Below are 13721 nucleotides of genomic sequence, written 5' to 3' on the forward strand. Positions count from 1 at the left end.
ATGACTTCTTGATTGGGCAAATCTGCTGCAAAAGACCTCTTTAAAGTGTTAAAAAGCAAAGATGTCACTTTGAGGACTAAGGTGCACCTGGCCCAAACCATGGTATTTTCAGTTACCTCATATGCATACGAAAGTAGACAATAAGGATGACCAAAGAAAAGTTGATGCCTTTGAATTATGGTGTTGGTGAAGAATATTGAATATACCATGGACTGCCAGAAAAACGAACAGATCTGTCCTGGAAGAAATACAGCCAGAATGCTCATTAGAAGCAAGGATGGTGAAACATATTATCAGGAGGGATCAGTCCCTGGAGAGGGACATCATGCTTGGTAAAGTAAAGGGTCAGTGAAAAAGAGGAAGACACTTGACGAGATGGATTGACACAGTAGCTGCAACAATGAGCTCAAGCGTAACAACGATTGTGAGGGTAGCACAGGACTGGGCAGTGTTTTTTTCTCTTGTACATAGGGTCGCTATGAGTGAGAACCAACTGAATGGTACCTAACAACACTAAAATTCAGTGGAAGTAAGTGAAAACCGTAGTAATCTAAGGCCCCAGCAGGTGCTCTTGGCTGGTTGGAAAGAGCTCAGATGATCAATTTACCCCTGGTTGTAGTTAATGTGATCCAGAAGCCTCAGAGTCTGAATAAGAGAAGAGACCCATTTTGTGGGGACCGTCCCAGCCAGGTCTGTGCCACAGTTAAAAGTCTACAGTTCACTGGGACATGCAAAAGGCCATGCTTGGAAAGGAGGCAGCGTAGTGGGACAGAGGGGTTTCCCTGGGTTCCCATCCAGGGCTCTGAGCCCCAGGCTGGCTCCTTGTGTGTTAATCATCGGTGCTTCCCTTTTCCCATTTTTGCAATGAAAAAAATAAAGCTTTCCCCAGGCTGCCTCACAAAGATGTTAAGAGACTGAGATAGGATTGGGCTTTGCTTTGCAAATAAGAGCTCATACACGTTCTTTGTATTAGAAATTTGTGTTGACTAAGAAATATCTAGAACTGGCTCCAGCTTCATAGTTTATTGTCTTCTTCTGCCTGGCATATTCCCGAACACAGTTTAAAAGAAAATTATCTTTTTTTGGTAAGCTATTAGAGATCTAGAAGATAATTGAAGTCACTTCACAAAAGCTGGCTGTTGGCCCAGCCCTGTTCTAGGAATGGGGTGACGGGAGGTTGCACAGGCAAGATTTGAGACAGGTCTTGCTTTTAAGCAGTTTGTGATTCCCTTTACAAGGTACGAAGGAAAATAAATCAATGTACAAATTTCACAGTCTTATGAACTCTATGGTGCAGAAATGTAGTATGCATTATTTTTCCATACCTAAGTTCCATTTGGAACCCTGGTGGCACAGTGGTTAAGAACTCGGCTGCTAACCAAAAGGTCAGCAGTTCGAATCCATGGCTCTTTGGAAACCCTGTGGGGCAGTTCTACTCTGTCTTATAGGGTTGCTATGAGTTGGAATCAACTCAACGGCAGCGGGTTTGGGTTTGGTAAGTTCCACATCTGTCTCCTGCCCCCATGCTCAAAGGTAAGAGAATTTAAGAACAAACAAACAAAAACTCAGCCAATTCAATGATTCTCAATGATTTTATATGCAAATTTAGCCAGTTTAGGATTCTGTTCCTCCCTGTCTTTGGTGAGGCACTGGAGTTCCACGGGGACTTACAATGGAGAGGGAACTTCATGAAAATGGCTAGTCGCTGAGAGATATTTGGTCCCGTTTCATCTTTAGTTCTTGGCCTCTGTGTTAGTTTCCCAGGGTTTCCATAAGGAAGTACCACAAACTGGGTGGCTTATAAGAACAGAAATTTATTGTCTCACAGTTCTGGAGGCTGAGAGTTGAGATCAGAATATCAGCCATCTTGATTCCTCCTGAGGCTTTGGGGAAGAATCTGCTCCATGCCTCTCTCCTAGCTTCTGGTAGCTCCAGGTATTCCTTGGCTTGCAGCTGTAGCATCGTATGGCGTCCTTCCTGTGTCTTCCTGTTTCTGTGTATCTTCTCTTTTATCAGGAGGCCACTCAGATTGAATGAGGACCCATCCAACTCCAGTATGACCTCCTTTAACCTAACCGATAACATCTTCAAAGACCCTATGTCCAAACAGGGTCACATTCCCAGATGCAGGGATTAGGATTTCAGTATATCTTTTTGGAGCACACAATTCAAATCATGACAGCCTCTATTCCCACAGCTACCCCCTGAAACATGCCCAGGTCCCCAAACGTCACTTTGTTTGCCTTGTTCTTACCTAAGCTACTTTGGTCCACCAGCTGTCTCTCTGCCATTTCTGTGTCCCCATTAGGGGCCCAGGAAACTTGGGTGTGTTCTCTGCCTCTCTGGAGCCTAGAGACGTTGAGGAGGGAGTCTCTCTGGGACTGTCTCTACTTGAATCTGCCCAGCCGCCAATTCTATTCTATTGCTGCCAAACAAACCTGACGCAGGATTCTGTGAGACTTGCTGCCTTCAGGGACTTCTCTGGGCAATCAGGCACCGGTCCTCTTGAACCCCGATACCTGGCAGGGGTTGCCAAAGTCTACCTCCTGCAGATCCCTAAGCTTCCTTCCTCCCTTAAGGCATGCCTCCCCATTTGCGCAGGGAGAAGAAAGGCCTTTCATCTGTTCTGTTCTCATTCTATTTCTGTGTCATGTTGAATAGTGCTCCAGACCTCGGGCTTTGGGGTCAGAATGCCTGATTTGAATCCCAGCTCCACCACTCATCAGCTATATCCTTGTACGTGTTACTTAACTCATAAGTAAGGTCATGTCACTATTCTACTTAAACTCCTAGAATGACTTCCTGTCTTACTCAGATTTGAAGCCAAAGTTCCTATAAAGGCCTATAAGGCCCCAGGTTCTGACCCCATGACCTCTCTGATTCCCTCTTGAACCACACTCTCCTTAGTTCACAGAGTTTTTATAAGGATTAAATGAGCTAATATACAGGCAGTCCCCGGGTTACAAAGGAGATCCATTCCTAACTGTGCTTTTAAGTCGAATGTAGTTCTTATTTAGCCTTTTTTTTAGTATTAAGAGCTCAGGCTGCTGACCAAAAGGTCAGCAGTTCCAATTCACCAGGCACTCCTTGGAAACGCTGTGGGGTGGTTTTACTCTCTCCTGTAAGATCCCTATGAACGAAATCTTCTCAACAGCAAGGTGGTTGGTTTTTTTTTGTTTCTGTTTGTTTTTTTAGTGCAAGAAAAGGCTCGAAGCCTTTTCAGTGATTTAAAAGCTTCACCTGCAGCAAGTAAAGGTGATTGTGATGAAGAATTTGTTGCGAGTAGGGGTTGGTTCAGTCATTTCAAAGGGAGGGCAAATTTATAGAACATTTAAAGGGCAAGTAGCAGTTCTGTAAATCTAAAGTTCATAATCTGGCAACTGCCTGTACATAAAGAAAATCCTTAGAGCATTGCTTGACCAGTAGTAAAAGTTAACCGTTTTATTTTATTGAACTGCCTTCAGGGCTGGTGAGAAAATCCACCAGGCAGAGGGTCCTGCCACCCCAGGCAGTCTGAGATCAGCTGAAGCCACCTTGTAGGGTGGGGAGATATCTGGTGTTTTTGGTTTTGGTGCTGATGTCTTTGGATTGTTGGTCAGAGTGAGCATCCTCTGTGAGTTTAGCACACTTTACGAGGCCACGAGGGAGAGAGATGGGTCACAGCTAAATAAGCAGCTGACCCTTCTTCCACCTCATTATAGAGGCAGTGTGGTTTTTGGAACCCAGCCTGGTTCGTGTCCCAGCCCATACGCTTACTGGCTACAGGACTTTGGAAAAGTCACCTTCTTCATATACTAGGTATAGAAGACCCTTCATGATCTAACCCTGGCCTGCCTTTGAGCTTAAACATCCCCATGTTTTCTTATACATCCTATGTTGTAACAATGCCAGCAAGACCATGCTCCATGCAGTACTATTTCCATGCCTTTGTACCTGTTGTGACCTTTGTCTAGAATCCCGTCTCCTTCCCAGCTCTCACCCCAACTTCCTAGTTTCCAAACTGCTTGGAAAAATATGTATTCTTCAAAGTTTGTTTTGAGTATTATATCTCTTGGAAAATCTTCTATAAATTCTGCAGGCATACTTAGATATTTCTTCTCTGTTTTCCCTTGCATTTTTTACATTCTTCAGTCTTTCAACCCATATTTTCTGCATGCCTACTGTGTGCTCAGCACTTTCCCGAGGACTGGAGATACAGCAGTGAGCAAGACAAAACCCATTCTAGTAGGTGGGGAGAGAGGCAGTAAACACGTAAATATGTAATAAGTCAGGTGGTGATAAGTGCTGTGAAGAACAATGAATGGAGATAATTGCTTCTGTGTTGTCATCCCAGGAGACTACCAACGCCGTGAGGGCAGGGACCGCGTCTTTTTCTGTGTCTCTTACTCAGTATGCTGCACTTGAATGGCTTGACCAAGTGTGTGCTGAGTCAGTCAGAGTTCACATCAGTGTCAGAGTATTAAATGAGATGCATATATGGAAGGAAGGAGCCCTGGTTGTGTAACAGTTAAGCACTCAGCTGCTAACCAAAAGGTCAGTAGTTCAAACCCGCCCACTAGCTCTGCAAGAGAAGGACCTGGCAATCTGCTTCCATAAAGATTACAGCCAAGAAAACCCTTTGGGGCAGTTCTACTCTGTCACATGGGGTCACTCACTATGAGTTGGAATCAACTCCATGGCACCCAGCAACAACATGTCAGTGAGCTGTTTTTCTTTTTTTCTCTAATCCTCATACTTCAAGAGCAGAAGCTGGAAGCCAGTGGGAGACACTGGCCAGGAGGCTAGGGGACCAGCAGGAACATTAAACCAATTTGCTGGAAGAGGCCAGGAACACATAATGTGCTAGAAAGTAGAGCCCTTCCAATTTGGGCATCCTTCTTTTGGTAAATTATCACAACCAGCTGGACTACTGTATTTTTACAGAAAAAACACGCACCTTCTGCACTGGTTTGCTGGCTGCGCTCTCCCCCCATGATGCGTCCTCACAAGTGCCACCATGCCAATCCTTTTCCACATGTTGCTGTAGAAAACAATTAGCATAGCATGCGTATGAAAATACCTCACAGGAGGAGGACACAGGGGGCAAACAAACATAGAAGGGATGCATTATTTGAGTAAAATACCCTGTCTTTCGTAAGAAACTTCCATTTACAGTGATTTAATTGTGTCAGCTTAGTCTTTTGAAATGTTTTAAAGCTTCCTAATAATATCCAGGTTTACAGCTAGCTCTGATTACCGTGTTTTTATGCAAATAATACATGCCTTCTATGTTTGTTTGCCAACAGTGCCCTCCTCCTGCTAGGTATTTTCATAAGGTGCTATGCTGATTTTTTTACAGCAATATCATGCAGCCAGAAGGAGAGCATGGTTAAAGAGCAGGTCAGAGAGGTCATGGAGTCAGATCCTAGAGCCTTATAGGCCTTTATAGGAACTTTAGCTTCTAATCGGAGCGAGATTGGAAGTTGTTCTAGGATTTTAAGCAGATTAGTAACATGACCTGATTTACATTTTAATAACACTGACCCAGGGAGGAGATGATGGTGGCTTAGAGGAGGATTGTAATGACAGAAGTGTTATGACATGTTGGAGTCTGGATCTATTTTGAAGGTAGAGCTGAAGGATTTCCTGATATATTAGCTATGGGATGTGAAAGAGAAAGGAGTTGGGGATGACTCCAAGGTTTTTCAGCCTGAACAGCTGGACGATGGGATTGCCATAAACTGAGATGGGGCAAAACTTTAAATGGAGGAGGTTTTGGGGGGAGATCAGAAATTAATCTTTGATTGTATTAATTGAGATGTCTTTTAGACAGCAGATGAAGATGTCAAGTAGGCAGTTAGCTATATGGGTTTGAAGTTCAAGGAGAGGTCCTGGCTGGACAGCTACATTTGGAAGCATATAAATAGTATTTAAAAGCATGAAATTAGAATGAAGATATAGAGAAAAGAGGAATTCTAGTGGCACAATAGTTAAGCACTTGGCTGCTAACCAAAGATTGGCCATTCGAACCCACCAGTGGCTCCACAAGAGAAAGACCTGGTGATCTGCTTCATAAAGATTTCTTGTAGAGTGCCATCGACTCAATTCTGACTCATAGAGACCCTATGGGACAGAGTAGAACTGCCCTATAGGGTTTCCTAGGCTGTAAGCTTTACAGGAGCAGATCTTCAGGTCTTTCTCCTACAGAACTGCTGAGTGGGTTCAAACTGCCAGCCTTTCATTTAGCAGCCAAAAGATTAACAGTTGTGCCACTGTTGTTGTTAGGTGCTGTTAAGTTGGCTACGACTCATAGCAACCCTGTGTACAGCAGAAAGAAACACTGCCCATTCCTGCACCATCCTCACAATCACTGCTGTGTTTGAGCCCATTATTGCAGCCACTGTGTCAATTCATCTTGTTCAGAGTCTTCATCTTTTTCACGGACTCTCTACTTTACCAAGCATGATGTCCTTCTCTACTACAGCCTAGAAAACCCTATGGGGCAGTTCTGCTCTGTCACATGGCGTCATTATGAGTCAGAAATTGACTCGAGAGCACCTAACAACAACAGAGAGAAGAGAAGAAATCCATGAAGATGAAGAAGAACACACAATGGAGACTGAAAAGAGCCACCAGTGGGGTAGGAGGAAGAGTGCAGTGTCCTGGAATCCATGGGAAGAAAGGGCTTTGAGGAGAGGTGAATGAGTCAATGTGTCAAATGCTGCTGAGAAGTAAGATAAGGACTAGGGATTGACCATTGAATTTAGCAACAAAGAGATAAAACAGTTTCAGAGAAGTGAGGGAGGTGGAGATCATGATCGGAGTGGGTTTAAGAGAAAATGGGAGGAAAAGAACTGGGAGAGCAAGTCTAGACAACTTGAGGAATTTGGCTGTAACAGGAAACAGAGAAATGGGGAGGAAGCTGGAGGCAGAAAGAAAGTCGGGTAGATTGTTTTTTAAATGAATGGTTAAGAATGATTTAATAGAGAGGAATATTTTGATGAAGCAAGATTGATGAGGAGAGTTGCTGAGAAGATATCCTCAAGTAGGTGAGAAAGGATGGGATCTAGTGGAAGGGTTGGCTTAGGATTATGGACAGTTTATCATAATAAGGGCGTGGGGAAATCATGGGCACGTGAAGATAGAGGATCGATTTGAGGGGTGGACACTCACAGACATCTTCTGATTGCTTCAGTTTTCTCAGAGAAACAGGAAGTAAATTCATTGGCTGTAAGTGAGGATAAGAAAGAAGTTCTTCGAGGTTGGAGGAAAAATTATACAGAGTTGTCCAGAATAAGGGGAGATAAGTAGATTATGTAGAACATGTGAGTTCCTGACAGGCACGCAAATGGTATCTTTCTTCTAATTTTTTTCTTCAATTTTTTTCCCCAATAGCTAATGCCCAGCATAATGCCAGCATGCAGTAGATGCTCAATAAATATTTGTTGGTTTCAGAACTAGAATCATATCTAACTATATCTCATTTATAAAACCAGTTGCTGTTGAGTCAGCTCCAACTTGTGGCGTATGTCAGAGTAGAACCATGCTCCGTAGGGTTTTCAATGGCTGATTTTTTGGAAGTACATCACCAGGCCTTTCTGGGTGTACCTCTGGGTGGACTCTAACTGGCAACCTTTCCATCTGCACCTCTAACCCTATATGGCACTTACTGTGTACCAGGCACTGTTCTAAGTGCCTTGCCCATTTAATCCTCAGCTGTGTGTATGGCATTTATAGTAATGAGACTGGATAGACTCACTAAGGGAGTGAAAAGTATTCATACTAGTATCAGTATGCTCAGATTACAGAATAAAACAGACTTAAAAAGGCCCCGTAACTTGTCTGAGATTGGTCAGCCAGTAGGGGGCAGCGTGGAGATGTGAATCTCCGCCTGTATGACTCTCAAGCCCAGGCCTGTAACCTTTGCCACAGACTTTGTCTTGTCCTCCCTCTCCATCTTTAATACGAGCCATCTGAGGTCCAGATTGCTTGTCACACATGTCAGAGCTGATACTGAAACATAAGGCTTCTCCCAGTTCAGTGCTCTTCCCACCACCATCCCTGAGATCTGTCCTATCTTGGGATCTGTCTGTAGTCCAGTTCCCATCAGTACCCTGTAGTGTCACACTTTTTAGTCCATAGTAACAGAGCTGGTCGGTTGAGGGGATCGTGCCTGCACTGACACAGCCATCCAGGAGAGGGCAGCCATGTGCATAAACAGGCCTGCCCCACCCACAGGCTCGCAGCTGTCTCAGACTTCTGTTTCCAGGCTTTCACCCTAAAGCCAGGGCACCTGATTCTTGAAAGAATGCGTGTTTAAAGTGGTGATTCTGAACCAGGGACAGCCCACCCCCACCCCAGGGAATGTTTGACGTTGTGTAGAGTTATTTTTGGTTATCAGAGCTGGGGAGGAGTAGGGGATGCTACTGGCATCTAGTGGGTAGAGGCCAAAGATGCTGTTGAACATCCTACAGTGTCAAGCCAGCCTCCCATAACAAAGAGAATTATCAGTCCAAAGTGTCAATCAGTGCTGAGGTTGAGAAACCCTGCCCTAAAGTAAAATCTAAGCAGCCTGGTATAACTGAACCAGAGGAAGAAATAGAAGATGGCTTCCATAAAGACATTCAAAAACAAGAGTGATCACTCCAGAGTAACTTACTGGTTCTGCTTCTTTTGGGAATATCAAAGGTCTCAAAACCTAAATGGATCTTGACTTATCATTTTAGCTGCTCCACTCGCTGACCGTTGTCCCCGCTGGGACGTGTGTGACTGTGCACCATTGACAGCACAGGGCAGCCAAGAGGAGCGATGGTTCTCCCTTAGCATCCAGGCCCTTTGTACGTGCCTTTTGTCTGTGTCTGAGGAAACCATCTTTCCTGTTCTGTGAAAACATCAAACCCTGTGTGATGTTGTGAACCTGTTCTTGCAAAACTGTAATCTGCCACAGGGACTCATGGACCTTCCTTGTAGGAGGAGCAGTGTGCTTGTCCGCTGACCTGCAGCAGTTTCGATATTCCGGAGACTACTTCTCAAAGTCTTCACTGACCTCATCAACCTCGACATGTGTTCTATTTGTGACGGGTCAGCTACTTTGGAATCAGGAATGTTTTTTCTGAAACGCACCCACTTTGGAAAAGTATAACCATTTATGAGTGCCTTACCTGAGATTGCCTCCCAGCCAGAATAAGCCGAGTATTTGATAAAATATTAACTTCTCTCTGTGAATAGAGTTGCTCCACTGTTTCTCACAATGTAACTCTTGTTCAGCAGAACTTAGAGTATAAGGAATTAAGACTAGCCTTAGTCTGTGGAATCAATTTTGCTCCACAGCATGATTATCTTCTCCCATTTCTTTGCACACAGATTCTATTGTGAGTGTTTAAAAATAGACGAATGTTAAACCTAAAATAAATTTATAGCTCTGACAGGAAATATGAAACTATCTTTAAATGTTGTTCAAGTTGTGTCTCCAGTGACGAAAGTGCTCATCCTCTTACTTACAGTAAATTATTTTAAATAAACCTGTTGCCATCGAGTCGATTCTGACTTACAGCAACCCTACAGGACAGAGAAGAACTGCCCTGCAGGGTTTCCTAGGCTGTGATCTTTACAGAAGCAGACTGCCACACCTTCTCCCATGGAGCGGCTGGTGGGTTCGAACTGCTGACCTTTCATTTCGCAGCCGAGTGCCTAACCACTATGCAACCAGGGCATAAATAAATCAAAAATCCATAGCAGGAGGACATCTAGAAATCAATTGCAGCCACAGAGCCTGGGATTTGGATTTACAGATGTCTGCAGAGCTAATTCAAGGGCTTCTTTGGATGAGGGAAAAGGAAGCAGGGAACAGCCACGTGAATGGCAGACTGTGTTAGGACTACCCTGCCCACCTCAGTTTGATACAGTATTGAGCTCCTGAGATTTGATAATAATAATAATTACCATCATCACATATGGAGTGATATTTCTATGAACCAGGCCCTATACTAGGCACTTACTAGGTAATCTCACTCCATCCTCACCAGGAAATGAGTATTACAGGTGAAGATACTGATACTCCCAGCAGCCAAATAGCTTGTCCCAGGCCAAGCAGTAAGAGGCGAATCTGAGAATTGAAATTAGGAGGGTTAACACTGACGCCCAGTAGACAGTTTAAATGTGCTAGGAGACCTTGCTCTTTAAATAAGACCTGAAATGAATCTCTGAAAAAAATGAAGATCCTTGTCTCTTTTACAAAGTCTAAATGTTTGTGAAGTAGGTTTTTAGAACACAGTCCTAATAGCTTTGTGTGGTTTCATCATAACAAGTTTCGTTTACCTCACAAATGGTGTGGTAGAAAAATTGTGGGTTTTAGAATCTAATATGCCTGGGGTTATATTCCCCTTCTACCAATAACAAGCAGTGAGACTTCATCAAAGTTACTTGATTCTTCCAAACCTCAGTCTCCACTTCTATAATGAGGGACTAGTGTCCGTATTAGAGTCTACATGAAATGTCTTGCAAATTGCCTACCAATCCATCGCTGCACTTATTGTTGTTGGTATTATTTACAAGTTGAATGTGCACTCTTAATTTTTAGTTTTTGTCCTGGAGATTTTGAATTATGGTAGGTACTTCAGATTTCACGCTGGCATCTATGTTCCATGTAAGGCTGAATGCCAAGCGTGAGGGAGCGAGACTTGTTGAACCATCTTCCAGTCTTTTGCTTAGGAAAACATTGGTGTAAAACCTGTTGTGTTTTAAATTTCAGGAGCTGCCCAGGTCATTGAAGGTGGCCAAGTGGAATATAAGCCTCTTTCAGGCATTCAGTATATGTGGTGGTACCATTTAATTGGCCTCATCTGGACGAGTGAATTCATCCTTGCGTGCCAGCAAATGACTATCGCTGGGGCTGTGGTTACTTGTTATTTCAACAGGTAAGTCCAGCATTTTACTCCTCTTGGTTTGTCTTTTTGCTTCATGTTGGGTATTGCAAAAGATATTTGGGAGTTTTGACATACCCTTTACAAGGGTTTGGCAAGAGTAAAAGACAGCTAAAAATTGGACTGGATGTGCATTTGCTGGTAAGAAAATAAACTTGTCACATTTCCAAGGCCTTTTGCTAGAAAATTCAGATAGAAACCAAAAAGGGAGGTAATCATATTGCTTAGAATTGAAAGATATCTGAAAGGAAGGATGGGTATCTTGTGTAAACATCCATTTTTGTTTGTTTTATTGTGGTACAAAATACGTATACAACAAAACATTTGCCATTTGCAAAAGAATTCAGCATTTTTATATGCACAGTGACACTGATTAGATTCCTGATGTTGTGCAACCCTCACTATTATCCATTTCCAAATTATTCCATCACCATTAACAGAAACTCAGTGCCCTCTAAGCAATGACTCCCCTTTCCCTCTCCCTCCCACACCTGCTAACCACTGATAAACTTTGGTCTGTATACATTGCATAGTCTAGGTATTTCATATAAGTGGGATCTTATAATATTTGTCCTTTTGTGACTGACTTGTTTCACTCAGTATAATGTTTTCAAGGTTCGCCTATATCATAGCATGTGTCCAGACTCCATTTTTCTTTATGGCTGAATAATGTTCCACAGTATGCGTATACGACATTTTGCTTATTCATCCATCTGTTGATGGACATTTAGGTTGTTTCCACCTTTGGCTATTGTGGTAAATATCCATTGCTATTGACTTCAAAGTTAAAAAAAATTACTGGTCTATTTTGAACACACTTCAGTAAATTCTGTGAGCCTCATTTTGTCCTATGTAAAATGAGAAAAATATTTGCTTGGAAAACAATTTTAAATCTTAAAAGAATTGTATGTCATTATAAAATATTGCTAATGTTCATATAGTTATTGAAAAAACCAAATCTCTTGCCATTGAGTTGATTCGAGCTCATAGCAACCATACAGGACAGAGTAGAACTGCCCCATAGGGTTTCCAAGGAGTGGCTGGTGGATTCAAATTGCTGACCTTTTGGTAAGCAGCCGAGCTCTTAACCACTGCACCACCAGGGCTCCTTATATAGTTAAGTACACTTGAATTAATTACTTGCTTCTGTGTTCACCATGATACTTATTTAAGTGTTTATACCCCATTACTTCATCATAATAATTGAGGAGACACACACACATCTAAACCCTTTACCTTTTGTATGTATGTGTAACTCTCCGTGGGCAATGGTAAGACCACAGGCAAGAAGAGCATGGCCAGGACAATGATAGGGTTGGATTCAGAACAGGAAGTTTACTCTCAGTAGGGTTGATCCTCTTGTAGTCTCTCAGACCAAATGAGGAGATAAACATGAGTGTTCATGGGGCTAAGCAAGTCAGCCAGGGATGATTCATGCTGGAGAGCACTTACCTCCTGACGATAAAGAGCACTGTGGGTTTTTAATACAGTGGTGCCATTGGGGAGCCTCCCTCATTAGAGACTCTGGAGGACCCACAAAGGGTCTGTTTCTCTTGGCATTGAGAACCTCTAAGTGGCTGGAGGTGGGTGGTGTGTGTTGCTTACTCCTAAGTGGGAGAGAAGGGATTATTTTAACCAAATTGTCCAGCAGGTAGCATCTGTCTGACTACAGTGATTTTTGTGTTATCTTAGAATAACTACACGAAGCATATTCAATGTAGGCTTTTGATTTGAAACATCTTTTGGTTGGATTTCCAGTTAAGAATGTGCAGTTGTCTCCACCCCTCCTACCCAAAAAAACGTGAAAGAGTTATAAGGCCACAAACACACAAGGACAGTGAGAAACAGAGAGGCAGTGGCAGTGGGTAAGAGACGTCAACCAAAGGCTGAGAGGTGAAGAGAGGAGGGACAAGTGCTAACAATCAACAGATTGGGGAAAAAAAAAAAGCTGAAAAGGCCTATCTTATGTGTTGGGTGGGTGAGGGCATGCAAATAAGATCCAGGCTGACTTGATCCACAAAATTTAGAAAAGCTCAGGAATTCAAGTGTAAAATGTACTTCCAGAGATTAATAAGAAGTCTTCCTAAGGAGCAGGTAGACCCCCAGATCCTTGCTTCACATCAGCAAAAGACTGGAGGTTTGCTCTCTGGAAATATAAACCTGCTAGCGTATGGACTTGGGGTATCTGGTATGGCTGTGGCTGGGGCAAGGCTCTGTACTAAAAACAGGGGGGTTGGGGTAGGGACTAATGAGGACAACCCCCACACCAACCCAAATTCCAGTCAGGTTTATATCCTCCAGTAGGAGGTTGGAGGATTTTTCCCTGGAAAAATTGTCTAATCCCAAATAAAGTCCTACCGATAGTGCCATATGGGGGTCCCCCAATGAAGTGGCTTGGTTCCCTGACTCTTAACCAGGCAGGAAATCTCACCAGTCAACAAGTAATGCCCCTCACAGAGCTCCCAATTCACTCTTTAGTGCCCCACTCTTAAATATGAACTGTTAACCAGCAATTATTAAACATTTGAATAAAGCTTCTAGTAAAAGAAGGAGACCAAAATGAAGAAAACAAACAAAGAAAAGGAATTTAGGGAAAACAAAGTCAATGCAGGCAAAAAAAGAAAACTGTAAAAAACAAACAGAACTATAATATCTGCAAAGAAATATTGCATCTGTTAAATAAGAACCAAAAGGAAAAACAAGGAATAGTGAGAGAACAAGAAAGATCTCTTAGTAATTAAAAAATAAGATTGCAAAAGTCAAAAATTTCTATTGAAGGATTGAAACATAAAGTTGAAGAACTCTTCCAGAGGTAGATCA

At 42.8% G+C, this 13721-nt stretch overlaps 1 protein-coding gene across 4 annotated transcripts in view; it reads left to right on the top strand.

Moving 5' to 3' along the window:
- SLC44A3 (solute carrier family 44 member 3) overlaps positions 1-13721 on the top strand; it is a 106991-nt gene that overhangs the window by 51002 nt on the left and 42268 nt on the right. For all 4 annotated transcript variants that reach the window (XM_004378767.2, XM_004378764.2, XM_004378765.2 and 1 more), the window contains one exon: positions 10730-10895. In XM_004378767.2, the coding sequence (XP_004378824.1) occupies positions 10730-10895 (166 nt within the window). The remainder of the gene's footprint in view (positions 1-10729; positions 10896-13721) is intronic.

The sequence above is a fragment of the Trichechus manatus genome, unplaced genomic scaffold (assembly GCF_000243295.1).
Source record: "Trichechus manatus latirostris isolate Lorelei unplaced genomic scaffold, TriManLat1.0 scaffold00058, whole genome shotgun sequence".
Lineage (NCBI taxonomy): Eukaryota > Metazoa > Chordata > Mammalia > Sirenia > Trichechidae > Trichechus > Trichechus manatus.